The sequence below is a fragment of the Carassius auratus genome, chromosome 5, assembly GCF_003368295.1.
Source record: "Carassius auratus strain Wakin chromosome 5, ASM336829v1, whole genome shotgun sequence".
Lineage (NCBI taxonomy): Eukaryota > Metazoa > Chordata > Actinopteri > Cypriniformes > Cyprinidae > Carassius > Carassius auratus.
This window is the reverse complement of record NC_039247.1, coordinates 11,594,920-11,610,834: the sequence shown is the minus strand read 5'-3', so window position 1 is coordinate 11,610,834 and position 15,915 is coordinate 11,594,920. Positions and strand designations below refer to the sequence as shown.

The following is a 15,915-nucleotide window of genomic DNA, read 5'->3' as shown; positions in this document are numbered from 1 at the left end:
TCCAAATGATTTTAATTGGTTAAACGGTACGACCCAGATGTGACGATCTGAATGCAACTACACAATACTGTAAACACTCACCGTAATGTGTTTACCACACAGCAGCTTTCATTTCAAATTGCTTTTTCTGCTTTATGTTTGCTCAGACGTTGATATCAGTGATGTTATTTTTTATTTTATTACATTTGTAACTTTTTGATGTCACAAACCCCTAAATATGATACCTGTAAGAAGTACCTGCTTCACAAAATATATGCTGCTGTTGCTATATATTTAATGTACAAAAAACTACTTACAATGTGGAGAATTTTTTTTCTTGTATCCTCTGGTACATTTTGCCCACCCCCAGAGTGCTATATATATAATATAAAGAAAGCACACTGAATAGTTTTTTTTTTCCCCAATGTGATTTAACCCCGCACTTTCATGATTCCACAAACATACAGAATTCTTCAATGTGAAGTCGTCACAGCCAGCTTTTACACTCCCTTCCCAAAATTCACACAAACCAACAGCCATAATGAGGTATGCTTGCCTTCCATTTTTCTCATAAGAAATGCAAGGGAAAGGAATTTTTTTTTTTTTATTAATCGTAAATTGGAAAGGAACACCTTGTGATTGCAGGCCAAAGTTAGCTGAAAAAAGAAAGATGGGTTTAATTAGCTAATTAAATAAGATATGGGGGTAGTTTAATGCCAAAAGGCAATTACCAAAAATGCCATAATGAGAAAACTTCTCACACCTCAGCAAATCAGATCAAAAAAAGACAGATTATGAAAAAGTAAATAAAATGTTGAAAGGAGAGCCAGATGAAAAAAAGGGGGCGGGAATCTAATGTTGATTTCTGTAGCGACGTCCACAAAGATGCACAAGACCTCCTTAAACAAGACCCGCAGATTGAAATCTCGGCAGGAGAAAGAGAAAGTGCCAGCTCAAATGCTTTCATTACTCTCTATAATGATGCAGATGCAAGAGTTTGTGTTGAAATCTGGAGGTAATGAACCGTGTATTTGGCCAAGGACTATTGGAGAGCCGTCTCGACTTCCAATGAGAGTCCAACACACCGAGCCAAAACCATCGAACGTTGTTGTACACTGAACAGAGATGTCAAGATGACATTTGTGATGATTATAGTTATTTAATTAAGCATTTTTTTTATTTTACAGATATCTTATTGTTATGAAGGCCCCTCCATTTAAACCGAGGACACAAGGAAACAGGTCAACCATTGAACACAATACAACAGCACATAAAAATATGTACAATTTGACTCTCCATCTCCCTCATTCTCCCAAAAGTCTTGGCAGACACTGAATAGCAGTCTCTATTAGAGAATATGCATACAGACATGTAATTTATTCTACCAAACCATGGAATAAAAAAACATGCCGTTTCCTCTGCAATCTACGGTTCTCTCAAAAAGAGTGCTTCATATGTCTTAAACTCGAATAGACAAAACAATACATGTTCACGTTTCTGTATTGTGCATGTGTATGATTACTAACTAATAGGAAGTAAATGACAAAGGAGGAAAAACTGTTGGTTTTAGGCACCAAAGATGACAGAGCCTTTTAAAAAAAGAATTAAATTACACTTAACGTGAAAAGAGCCAGTAAGCAAAAGGCAACCACCGCTGAAACAAACTGCTAGTTTTAACAGTCTTTTGACCTATGGATGTCATTTTGTTGGCAAGCAGTGATATCTAACATAATCCACAGACCCCCGCAGTCCACAATTTCAGGTATTGTCCACAACATTTCTTGAGAAACTTCTCAAAAGGGAACAAAATCATGCTGAACATCACCCCTGCTTAAATTAGCTGCTCTTTAAGAGTCTAAGCCTTTCAGGCTCGGGCCATCCCAGTCATGGCCAGACAGACCAAATACGAGTGCATATGATGATTTTCAGATTCTGCGACTTTCTTCAATATGATTATGTTTCCCTCGTCAGGGATGATTGTCTCGCAAGTGACTCACAGTACTTGCGTAGTCCTGAATTCTTCTTCTAAGGTGGATGGATGCACGAAAGTGGGCTGGAAGATCCTGGGTGTGGGTGGACTTTCACAATGATCGATTGAAGGAAAGGTGTGAGGAAAAATTTGAAGAAAAGGCACACCGCAAATTATAAATCCATATTTTTTCAGCACACCTGTGTAAAAAGATCAAATAGCCGATCAGTTTGTTTCCTAAATAGGAAAAAATTATGCAGTATAGCAATCACTCTTCATTTTTATAAAATGTTTTCCTATTATCTGGAACAAATTTACATTTACAGCATTTGTTAAAGTAACTTAAAGTTACAGCTTTAAATGCAAGTTGAGGGATATCATTGACACTTATAGGTTTGCACAAAGATTTCTTAAAAAGTCGCAGTGTTTATATCATACCTTCTGGTCAGGTAGAAGGGTGTTGTTCTGCAGGGGGGTCAGGTGACTACTGAGCAAAGCTCCACCTGGTCGGTCATGTTCACAAAAGATGGTGCCGTTGACATAGTGGAATCGGTCACCAGGGACCAAGCGATTTCGACATGTGGCACAAGTGAAACACTGTGGCGAGAAGAAAAACAAAGCAAAAAGTTATTTCACTGGAAGTCTCGTGTGTCATTTAAGAAGTCAATTAGCCTAAAACATGGTTAAAGCTGAGAGGAAATGGAAGTAGTGACATCTTTTCTTTCGTATTTTTAGATATGATATGATTTCAGAAAGAAAGTCGTATATATAAATAGTCCTATATATAAAGTCCTTTATATAAATATTTTTCCACTGTTAGAAGAACTGGGGGGGGGGAGGGGGTTGAAAAAATCAATTATATTCCAAGCTCACATTTCTTCAGATACTCACAAATGAGAAATTCTGTCAGGATGCAGTTACCCAATTTTGCAAACTTATGCAAACATGGACCACTGGGAAACCAAACTGATCCACTCAGCTTAATCAGGGAGTGGTTTCCTTTTCCAATCAAATATTATTAAGACAGGTTGACACCTACACCACTATAATTAAGAAGGAATGTGTGGCGCAGTTGGGAAAACGCTTAGTTGATGAGTTTTGGTTGGCGTCTCTTGAGACTATCCTGCTATCAGTGTTCAGTAAATGCAAGACTTCAGCTGACAATTCAATGAGAAATATATTTCCTCATAAAAAGGCTACTTCAAGTCTTTACAGATGTTTCCATTCCAACCAAATAATGTGAAGTATAAACACATAGATTAATACCATAATCTCTCGAATTCTCACTCTGGAGATATGGAATGTGGGTCCAAGTCTTGCAAAAATCCAAGAATTGTGCATTTCAGTCTTTCAACTTTTTCCCAGTCTTAAGGGAGTTGCAATGCAATATTTAAAACGAAGTACAATTTGATAAATCTAACTGAGGCACTGACTCAAGCTTATGTTGAGCAATTCCTGCTGGCTTACATGCCAGTGTCAAAGGGAATTAGGTAATTACAATGTACAAAACATTCCCTCGTGTTTGGGATTGGTTCAAAAATTGTAACCATACAAGTTTCGATGTGGAGTAATTCTGTCTATGACCTGTCCTGTGATAGAAAGGTTTGGCTCATCTTTTCTCAACTTGTTTATTTCTAATGGTTTGTTGTCAGATAAGTTATGATGTAACAAAAGTATCAACATATCTTTATTCGTATTGTGACGTACATCCATCAAAAGAAACAGAAAGGAAATGGGGACTTTGTTCTATCCATCAGTAAATGTGAGCTTGCATTCATTGTAAGAAAGAGCAGGGTTTAGCTGGACAGAATTATTGGAAGTCTAGCACGTCCCCAGAAAGAAGTCCATCTTCCACTGAGTTGAGGCCAAAATACTGAGCTAAAAAAGAAGGAACCTACTGACAATTGTGTCATCTATTTTTTCTTAAATACTGACAATGTGTTAGTGTTTGCTAACCTTTAGATGGTAGACGTTCCCCTGGGCCCTCATCACCATCTCACTGGCAGGGATAGACTGTCCACAGGCATTGCAGGCTCCACTGTGACCAAACAACCTGCACAGATGGGGTAAAACAACAAATCAATTATTATTTAATAATATTTAAAAAGTTATAAGAGATCAGTTAAAAAGTCAATATATTATAACATCCAAAATCCCATATTGCAAAATGACGCACAAATCAACCAGAAAATAAATTGTCTCGCACTGATCCACTTTTCCTTCCACAATTGGGGAAATGTTTTTATACATCTATAGCTTGAAGTTGAAGCGCTGTGCAATGTGTTTGTGAGCGTGTGGCAGGGCACCAGAGCTCCTCTAGTCCTAGACTGCAGCCTTTCAGCTAATCTGGAGTGACAGTGTAATTGGTGGCAATGGGTGGGGGTGGCTATAGGACCCTCTGATCCACCCTTGGCTCCTAATTAGGGTGCACTTGATTACTCTGCTGCCTAAGCTTAAGGTTGTTATGGACAATTTTAGGAGAACATTCAAATGAGTTGTGCTCTTGATGAGCTGAAAGAAAAAAGAAAAAACACTTCTACACACTGTCATTTAGAGTAGAACTCAGATGCACACAAACAAAACGCAACATACACACATTGTACTCACACACATGCATACAAACAACTTGTTTTCATTCAAAACACCTGGAGCCACCATGTCACAGTCATGTTTCAGTAGGAAACATTTCTTCCGCTCCCTCTCTGGGGTCTTTATGGTGCAGTAACCAGACCAGTTTGGCAGCTAATTCTCACCGCCTCAATTTCTCCTCTTCCTCCCGCCCTCTCTCTCTCTCTTTCTCAACCCCTGCTCCGCTATCACTGTCCCAGCTCTGAATGCTTGCAGTAATGAATTTTTGATCTTAATCCAAACAGTAATTTAATAAGAGACAGCAGAAAGGAGCCCTGTTTTCCCTAATTAATGCACCCGACTTTTATCAGACCTCAAGCTCCAAGCTGTGTCATTTGGTAATGAAGCTCTGCCCTTTTGATGAGCTGTATTATCCATATTTAATACACTGCAGATTGAGTACACCTTACATGCATTCATGAAGGAAATATCCACATGACCACCCTTGACACATATAAGATGTTTGCCGAATTACAGAGTTGTAAGAGATGTATGTCTTTCTCAGCTGAGTTGTTATAGAACCCAGAGTTGTTATAAAACAACAACTGATCATAGGCTGCCTGAACTGCAAAAATAGATACAATATATGTGACCCTGGACCACAAAACCAGTCTTAAGTGTCAATTGTTTGAATCATCTGAACAAATGAATAAATAAGCTTTCAATTGATTATTGGTTTATTAGGATCTGACAAAATTTGGCTGAGATACAACTATTTGAATATCTGGAATCTGATGGTGCAAAAAAATCTAAATATTGCGGAAATCGCCTTTAAAGTTGTCCAAATGACTTCTTAGCAATGCATATTACTAATATTAAATTCAGTTTTGATATACAGTATTCACAGTAGGAAATGTACAAAATATCTTTATGGAACATGATCTTTGCTAAATATCCTAATGATTTTTAGCATAAAATAAAAATCTATCATTTTGACCCATACAATGTTTTTGGGCTATTGCTAAAAATATACCCCAGTGACTTGAGACTGGTTTTGTGGACCAGGGTAATACATTGCATTATAAAGCAACAACAACAATATAATAATAATTGTATAATTTTTCACCAATTGAGTCTTGCATCCTACATTCTAAACTAATAGTTTATATTATATAGGTGTAATAATAATAATAATAATAGCAATAATAAGAAGTAGAAGAATAGTAGTTAAATAAATATCAATTATTAATATATAACTTTATATTTACTTAATAATAATAATAATTTAATCTTAATTAAAAATGTATACAATATAACCAATATAAAAAAATAATTGTATTAATATTATATTATTATCCATCCATCTATCTATATATATCTATCCATCTATCTATATATATATATATATATATATATATACACACACACACATATATATACACACACACATATACACACACACACAATATTTAAATCAATGTATAAAATATATTATTATAATTTAATGTTAATAAATATAATAATTCTAATGATATATACAATAGAAAATCTAACATTTTATTTATATATTATAAGTTTAATAACATGGGACTAACTGAAAAGTTTGCCAGTTGCTTTAAAATCAATCTTTACGTTAACTTAGAATTAACTATGACAGCTGTTCTGTATTTGTAATATTTATTTCAAATATGGCAGGTCTGCACAGTTTCTCTGGCACTTCTAAAGCAATCACAGGCACAAAAAAAAAAAAGTATCTGCGTGGCAATGCCAAACAGTCAGACATCCCTGGTTGAGGTCCAAACAGACCAGTGTGGGTCTAACAGGCAACAACGGCGTGCCGTCATGGACCAATGCATCACTGAACACATCCAAACACACAGAGGTCAATTTCAAAGCCTCAGTGATTATAAACAAATCTAATCTCCTCACCTCTGATGCCTTCAGCTCAAAATATACAAGGGGATACAGGCCAAATTCAATCAAAGAGCTATGTAATCATCATACAGACATACCAGCAATCATAAAACCCAGTGGAAACCGCCAGAAAAATAAACAAACGATTTTTAGGGTTTGCAAAACAAGGTTACGGTTGTTTTGTAGACTGGTCAAAATTTACAACATAATGACAATTCTGAGTTGACTTCTAATTTGATCACAGACTATGTGGTTAAACACTACGGCTTGAGTCTAAAGTGGTGTACAGCACATGAAAAACATGTGGGGAGCCTTTGAGGAATATGGCTGCTCCAGATGCCATGTTACATGCACCCACACACTTCCGGTCATGATCGCTGAACTTTTCTTGTACAGTTTACACATTAACGTGTATTACAATGCGTGGCCTCAGAGAAGAGGTCTAATATCAGTACCACACACCACACAAATGCTCTACATTCATCCCAAGAAAATCTGCTAATTTCAGATAAAAAAAAAATTCAACAAATGAACACTTGATTTACTCGTGTAAATTTGCCCTAAACTTGGAATTATAATTTTGATCAAAATAAATATTAAACTATGAATAGAAAATCCTAGCCCAAACAAAAGTCGTGCACGGATTTAAAACAAATCTGTTTACTAAATCTGGAAACGAGATATGGATATTCCAAACGATATGAAATAAAGATCAAGCTCACAAGTCAATGACATATTACTGATTTGTCTCAGTAAGATTCTTGTGTAACACATTATGCCTGATGCTGTGACCAGGAACATCATTTATTTGCTCTTATTCAGCGTTTCTGCATCAGTCCAACCAAATCCCGACTGAAATTTCTTTTAGTACCTGATGTAATCGTTCCTGCAGAGGATCATTCCTCCTTTGCTGAAGCAGGTGCTGCCGATTTCTCCGAGCTGAGCCTGGCAGCAGGAGCACTTGAGGCAGCGCGTGTGCCAGTACCGATCCATGGAGAAGAGCAGGAAGCGATCCGAGATCCCACCTCCACAGCCTGCACAGGAGCGCACTGCCCCGCCACTACCTCCTGTTACCGCAACGGCCGAGGTTTCCACGCGGCTGTTCACCATCGCCTGCCTGCGGGATAGAGCGGAGAAACTCATAAATCAGCAGATCTGGCCTGTGTTCTCCAGAGGCGTAGTTCTACCACTATCAGAAGATCAGCCATTAGAGATGTTCCTCCAAACCTCCTCAAACAAATCACCACAATACATCCTTATCATCCTGAGGACACATCAGAGCAGAATAATGGGACAGATATATGTGTGCCCCGCTGCTGATTGCGTTTTCAGTGTCCCATCCAGAGAAAATGGATAAAAGGATAAAACTTAATGACTGGGATTATAATAACAATTCATATAAAGAAAGAAAGAAAGAAAGAAAGAAAGGGGGAAATTTAGAGTTTATAACAGTAAACAAGAACAGGATAATGCCTATGATGATGTATACTATTGCAAATTCTCCCAGGATGCACTGCCAGTTGAATACATAATATGGTTTCATAATGTGTGGAATTTTGTTGTTGTTGTTGTTATTCGATTTTTTACTTCTCTATGGCTCTGGTCCCCATTAGGTTCTTGTTTTAAACATTCATTTTATTACATTTAAAAAGATGTTTGTTGTTAATCACTATTCTTTAATATTCTGAATGAGGAAAACTCACAGTAATGCAACCCTCCAACAGTAGATATCTTCTAAAAGGTTGAAATATTTTGTATTTTCTTTAAGTAATGATTCCTCATAAGGGTCAGTTATAACATTTTACTTATTTTCTCTATGTAACAAAATGGAAGCAAATGTTTGCTGTAAAAAATTTTGCTGGCTGGGAGAAAATTAATAAAAAGTAAATAAGGTTCCCACTCAAAGGGAACAATAATCAGCAGAACTGCATAACAACATATTTTTTATCCCACAGTGCATTGCAAAAATAGATGTGGTCTATACCATAAACTGTTAATGAAGCTGAAAGCAAACAGATGACAGATGATAAACAGAAAGCAAACTTCCCTGTATGTCTTGGCAGAGCTTCACCAGTGGAGAACAACCCTCTCTTATTGAAATGAATGAGAAACGGATAAAGCCAGTTCTTTAAGGCACTGCTAAACAACCTATGACCACCATAGCAATGTTATAAATGTGATATTTTATTAACAATATTTAGCAACATTATGAATAACACATTAAATCTGTATTAATAATAAATGCATTCAAAATTAAAATATGCTTGTACAAACATAATGATGTTCAATAAAATACTTCAAGAAAAGTTATAGTTAAAAGTTGCAGTTAAAGTGCAATATTATTGCCACGGAACTCTAATAAAACTCATGCTGCAGGCGATTCTATGGAAATGATGCAGTCCACAGATTTTTATATCTGCCTTAACATTATCAGTTTATATCTACAGCTCATTTCCAGAACTTTCACTGCAAATATGAGTGGAGATCAAGCCCAGCTGGAGGCAGTGCTGCTCTCAAATGGCAGTAACTAGAACCATAAGGACAAACTAAAGTCTGTCCCCTTTCAGAGTGTGAAAGCTGATCTGAGGGCATATCCATATGGCATCTCCAAATACGAATATTAATCTAGAATCAGTTATCCTTAACTTTAGGAGACGTTACAAACATGACCTTGGTTTGCCACGGTTCTCACTGTACCATGTAAACAAAAACAATTCAGAAATTAAACTCCAAATCCTTTTCTTTTTTTTTTATGATATGTCCTAGTTTGTAGCTGGTATGCCTTGTGGTAAACAGCCTTCAACCAACATGAGAACTCAATCACAACACCAACCACTGTTAATGATGTTTTCCAAATGAAAGTGCAGCTGATTTGTCATTCCCTGTCTGATGATTTTAGCTCGAGTATGTTTTCACTTATGTGGAGTGTATTCCCTTGATGAGTTACTGTTCACCAGCAGGAAAGCAAACTATTCCCGCTCTCGATATGCACTTCCAGAAGGATGAATTCAGACTAACCTCTAACCATCCGCACTGCACACACATACAAGTACAGTTTTAGTATGTCTAACTTCAGGCCAGCGTATTACATTTTCTAACATTATCTGAAATAAGCACGGAGACTGTGGTTTGAGAAGGTTAGACCGTCCAACAAGAGCAAAAGACATTCAGACTCGAGGCACAATACATATGCGCAAACACATTTGGAAATGCTTGCACATTTTATTTCTAAAAATAACTGTGTGTCTCTGCATTGTTTCCTGAAAAGACACAAAGCGAGCTTCACTGCTGGATTCGGAAAACCTCAGCAAAATCCCGTGAGCACCAAACAGTGCAGTTTTCTGCTTTAGGATGGCAGCATCAATGTAAGGAAGAGGCTTTGGACATCTGGCTGAGGCTATATCACTTGTTATTTCCTCCCTCTGTTGTTCTGAAGGAGAGGTCAGTCGGCAGCAGACTGGACATGGAGGCCAGGTTAGAGGTCATAACTGAGCCCTGCTGATTGGTAGGGTCGACCAGGGGTCAAAAGAGGAGAGGAAAGCAACAGGAAACCTCTTTGTGCTTTGCTCTAAAGGACTGGGAATGCTTTCCTCAGGTCCTATCCGTCTTCCTAGCCTTGTGTCGGACACAAGATATCGGCCACCATGCGCTTTCCACAAACAGATGCTTGAACATCAGGTACATTAGGTTCCTAAAGGGACAGTTACCCTAAAAATGTCATCATTTACTCACCCTCATGTTGGTTTTCCAAAATTTCTTGGAAAAACTTCTCCTGGCTTTTTTTATTCTTTTGTTTTGTATGTACTTTTAAAATAGCTTTTTTTTTGTTACACTAAAGAAAGTAAAGGCTGAATTACACTACACAATTTTTGTCCAGATGAAACGTTTTTGGGGAAACACCTTAAACACAAAGTGGAAATCCTAAACCTAGCAAATCTGTAGAAAGATAACCTGGAAAGAGAGATCTTTTGTACGTGAGTGGTTTACATTTCCCTCCACTTACCTGATAAAACTGACCAAGCAGGTCTAGTACAACGCTCGGAGCACTGCGTAAGCATTTCCTCCACAAGCACGAGTATCCCGAAACTGACATGAACCTGCATGCCTGAATTCTTACAGGAGAATTTGCCAGGCACCAGTTCAAACCAAATTTCCAACCCCCTCGGCTCTAATCTTCTCATTGTCATGTCAGAGTAGGGTATATTTGTAAGTCTCACACAAACTACAAGCCTGATATCTTATTAAGTGCATTGGGATCAGCTTTACAAGACTATAACCCTGAATCAAAAGTAAATTTATTCAGCGCTCCTACACAAACAGATTTTGCCTCAGGACCTTTTTCCCTATAACTGACACCGGTAACAAGCACCACAGATTGTCATTCTCACACACCTGCAGAAGTGCCATTCCAAAGCAGGTTGCCAAATAACTTCTGCATCAGTTAATTTCATGAAAATGCAAATCCCCCATTTTTTAATCATCCCTTTCCTGCAGACCTGAGAGCTAGAGAGACAATGCAGCCGGATGGGACCCTGGGGGAATATCACACGCTTTGAGGCTTGGCTGTTTCAATACAGAACAATTACATTACCCCTCTAATAACTTAGGTAAGTTAATCCTTCTCAGGAAACGTTTGGCGACATCCTTTTTTAAGCTATGAGGATTAATGTAGTGTGTTACCACAGGGTACCAGGAGTTTGTGACGCTACAGGCCTACATCTTTGGCAGTACGCATTGTGTTATAATGAACAATTCATGACTTACATACTGCTTAATAGGGGTGCAAGGTTTGTTTAAAGGTAAGACACATAGATGGTTTAAAAGCACAGCTGTACATCAACAGACAGAGTCATCAAAGAATTTGATATATGCCAACTTCTGGAAATTAGATAAATGGTGGAGAATTTCATCAAAGCTCTGCAGACTTACTTATGGAGCAAGATTAGTTAGGCTGCATTTACAAAGCTGGTCTTCAAGTCGAGCATTCATCCCATTTTCCCAAACGTATAAACTGAACTCCGGTTAACCAAGTACAGATAGCTTCGAAGTGAGGAGCTACTCCTGAACCAGCCCAAACTCTTCTCTCTCTTTCTCTCGTTATTTAAACACTGTCATCAGAAAGGTCAGAGAGGGGGAGGCTCGTTCAGTTCCACTCGACTAACGGCCTGATTGATGAAATAAGAGGCAAAAACAGAAGCTAATGAAGAGAAACACAATACCGTCGCTGACCGAGCGCAGACTGATGGATTGGTGTCGGCTTGACGGAGCAAATGATGGGTCTACACCACGAGACAAATCACATATCATCAATTACTAGCCTAATGGTGTAGTATGAGACTTAAGAACACAGTTTTGTGTTTTATGGTTGCGCCTCAACTTTTCCTTTTGCTGGGAGGAACGTCGGTTCAGAACTAACGCGAGAGAACGGCAGAACCATTTATTTCAATATCTATAAATTGACTTGTGTTGTAACAGTTAATTTTAAGTGTCATAACACGTCGCTTAAGAAAACAAATAACTACGCAAAAATCTAGTTAGAGTCGCTTATAATTAAAAGCATAAGCATAACGCCGTGGTTTGCAGCCTCTAAAAATAGTATCGAGTCCAGTGAGCAAATGACCAAACCCTGGTCGGCACCACCGCGAATTAGCAGTATATCCTTCTCTGTTAATAATGCGCTCTGGGGCCTTATAACTACACGCTTCGCAGTTTCATTAAAACGGGTTTCTTTTTAATTAACACTCCGCGCACAACTCCCCATTGTGCACAGTTCTCCGCTCCAGTGACAGCGTACATCCAAGATTGTGTGTCAAAACATAGTGTGCTGCCTACGTAGACAGCATTTAACCTAGTCCTCAACCAGAGCCTCAACTGAGTCCAGCTGTCTAGGTTGGGAGCTCACTATATGATTTGAGATGTGTGAGTTCACTGCACGGAGAAGTTGCAGCCTAAGCACGCATTACGCAGCAATGTAAAGTTTGATTATAAAAGGTTGGCGATGCTGTGCTTAAATAGAAAGAATACTCAACTCTAAATAACACTTAAAATTTTTGGCCCATAGCTAAACTTGAAAAGTAGCACTTGCAACCCCAATATATGTGCACTAATGGTCTGCTTTTGGGAAACTGCAAAACTGGGAAAATTGCATTAGATAAAGCAGCTAAGTGACAAATAACTACAAAAGGTGTGATTAAAAACCAACAAAATGACATCTTATAGGAATATACGTTGTGAGGTGCGTGTTTGAACACGCACAAACTTAAGTGGAAACTGTTAAAGCAGAAAGCCATATTGAAAAAAATCTTAACTATTCACAATCTCTACGAATGTAATTTTTTATTGTATGTTTTTACTCACCGTTATTTGTACGCAGTCTGGAAAGAAGTGAAAAGGTGTTGGGATCACTCACAAACTATTAAACAGTGAGAGACTGACTGTGTTTGTGTATGTATTCTGTTTTCGTCTTCCCAAAAAGCGTTGAAGAAAATACGCTTTTTATAATCCGAGTGTCTCTTGTTCCAACCAACTTCCAGATCGTCCCTCTCGTTAGAAGCGCTCCGCTGCGACCGTCAGATTCATGTTAGTGTTGAGCACATGATATTTGCGACGCCTTCTCCAAACTAGAGTTATTATAACTCGCTTCCTTATGACTCAGTGTCTAAAACATCCTAAGAGCCGCGAAACCTCACTTCTGGCATCTGTTGACAGTGAAATTACACATGAACGAACAGGGAGAACATTTTAAAGTCACTCCTCTGATGACGTGCCATAGGTGCAACCTCCGCAGCCAATGAACGGCGAGGGGGCGTGGTATTTGACAGGATGATGGATGGCTGTTTGGGCAACTTTAAACTATTTGAAACTAATTTAAATTGCCCATAATCACCACGGCTGAGTTATGCTGAAAAGACTTAATAGCAGTCGTTATCCACAGCGTTTAAGCCTCCTGACGACTGGCGCGGCCACGTTAATTTTTTTAAATTAATCAGCTACGCTCTTTAACCAATGGACAGTTTCTAAGAAACCGACAATAGATGCAAAAACAGACAGTCTAAATAGCATATGTGCTTACGCCAGAGGAAAACAGGCAGCTGTTAAACTGAACACCACCACGTGCTCTCACCTTATATTTGCTGCATCTCTCGGCAGATCGAAGCTGCGAACATCTGGCCAAGATGGAAAGCCAATTACCTCTGGCGCCGTAAATCTTTATTTAACCAATGCAATACTGTCCAATTTGCCTTGATTTACCATTACAGGCTTAAATGAACTGGCCTTGGCCTCTCACTTACAGGCAGTGCTACCACTGAGAAATGCTGTGAATTATGTTGTCAAATACTAAACACACCTGCGAGGCAAAATCAATGCCTTACTTATAACGGTAATGGCACAATTTGACAAGAAGTCTTATACCTGCCATTGTTCTCTTTGTACTACGTAGTAAGTTCATAGTTTAAGTTGCATGAAAATTAGTGTAAAAATGCAAAGGCATTATATAATACTTGATGTATTGATGCATGTGGAAGAACTGACAATAAAGCTGACTTGACCTGACTTATTATTCAGGTATTGAGGGACTAGCGACATCTAGTGGTGGATTCTATGAACTGTTTTGTTTATACACATGGCTAAACTGGAAGCATAAATATATAAATAACATTTCTAAATTTGACCAATTTCTCTCTCTCTCTCTCTCTCTCTCTCTCTCTCTCTCTCTCTCTCTCTCTCTCTCTCTAACCATCTCTCATTAACCCGTAAGTATCATGAGAACACAATTAAGTGAACATTGAAGGGGTTAAAGATCGGTCATAGAAGGATCTACCAGCTCTATTCTGATTTAAGGCAATGTCATTTGTTTAAAAAAAGGACTATCTATTCAAATCCAGGCTCTGCATACAAAGACTTCAAAGCAAGCAGCTCTTAGACACATACACTCTGCCTTGGGGATCACCTGAGCAGACTGGTCTTTGAGGAGACACTGTGGAGTCCCCTGCCACTCTTACAAAGGTAAATGTATCCCCCACTCCTTTCCCCCAACCCCCTGGTACCCATCTCCCTGGTGGCCCCATTGTTTCATAGAAAATCAACCCTTTGCATGAGATAGAGAAAGGAAATAGACAGAGAGAAGACCACGAGAGCTGGACAGGGCACATCAGTATGGGTGAGAAAATATCTAAGTCAGGGAGGGAAAGAGATAAAGAGGCAGACAGGAAGAAACTGTGAATACTGAGAACAAAGTCAGAGGACACTGGGGTGTTAGACCAGTTTTCATTGTGGAAATTTCTTATATGCATCTTACTAAGAATCTTTTTTGTTTGTTTGTTGTTTGGATGACCTCTTTCCCTCTTTCTCTTGTGAGCACATTACAAGCAAAAATGAGGTATAATTAGACAAGAAGGTTAAATCGTTATGTGATAGTCAGTAGCTAGAAATCATCTACATGTGTCATTGATATCGTTAGTCAGTCTGAAACATTTTTTTCTTTATGGTAGTCTTGCTTAGTTAGCCATATCATAGGCCCATCCATAGGTACCTTCATCATTCATAAATTATATTGGAATGGTGAAGAATAGTGTTATAAAAATATAATATGAATTTAGATTTAATTTTTATCGTTTATCACAAATGTATAATAAAATGGAGCAAAATGGAGCTTAACTCATCCATGTTTTATACAATGCAGTGATAGAATATGATAATGAATACAGGAGTTTCTAGAAGTTCTTTATTGTTTCTACTTCTGAGGCGTCTTTAAGCCAATAGAGGGCGCTCATATTCCCATTTAATCTGGAGCTCTTGAATACAGAGCAGACACACAAGTAGCTTTCAAAATCTATTTATAGCTTCCCTGTTTTTATGGGTATTCAAATAAAGAAGTCACGTACAGAACCGTTAAATACAGAAACGTTTTTAAATAAGTGCTTCAGACTGGATTTAACTACACACAGAACATACCTAAATCTGTGACAGATTCTAACAGATTCTGTCATAAGCGGTGGGTGTGTTACCCGACATGCAGACAAAACATATGCTGACTAATCAAAGAGTGACAAATGTTCACAGTGTGTGTGGCTCAAAGCTTCTGTATTCTGTGGGATTGTACAGGCATCACATATTTCCACCTGCCATCCTGCACACCCTCAACACATTCAGACATTTCCTGCTCCCCGTCACAACAGTGCTGAAAGTTGTAGATGTTTGAGTGAAAGTATAAGAGACAGAGACAAAGCAGAGAGAAGCTGAACAAGAGGAAATATAACAGTGGCAACATTGAAGTCCTTTAGAAAAATTGGCCTGGTCATGCTGTGTTCTAATGAAGGTATAAGTGAACATTTATTTAGAAGACTAGATCTTTTTTTTATTTTTTTTTATTAATAACTTAATTGCTAAACAACATCATTTTTATTGTAATTCCACGTCTATTCTATTCTATTCTATTCACTTTTATTGTAAATATCATGCACAAAGAACACAAAGCCAAAACG

General features: G+C 38.1%; 1 protein-coding gene across 3 annotated transcripts; it reads right to left on the bottom strand.

Moving 5' to 3' along the window:
* Positions 1-1,122: 1,122 nt before the first annotated feature.
* Positions 1,123-13,161, bottom strand: LOC113075587 (LIM domain transcription factor LMO4-B-like). Of its 3 annotated transcripts, XM_026248275.1 has the most exons (6): positions 12,788-13,161; positions 11,458-11,595; positions 7,302-7,547; positions 3,905-4,001; positions 2,387-2,545; positions 1,123-2,148 (listed from the first exon to the last, which is right to left on the bottom strand). In XM_026248275.1, exons 3-6 carry the CDS (start codon positions 7,538-7,540, stop codon positions 2,140-2,142), a joined length of 504 nt encoding a protein of 167 aa, XP_026104060.1. In that variant the 5' UTR covers positions 7,541-7,547; positions 11,458-11,595; positions 12,788-13,161; the 3' UTR covers positions 1,123-2,139. The 3 variants fall into 3 exon arrangements, with proteins under 3 accessions (XP_026104060.1, XP_026104052.1, XP_026104066.1); XM_026248267.1 differs by lacking the exon at positions 11,458-11,595; XM_026248281.1 differs by lacking the exons at positions 1,123-2,148; positions 11,458-11,595 and having other exon boundaries at positions 2,381-2,545.
* Between the last annotated feature and the right edge of the window lie 2,754 nt (positions 13,162-15,915).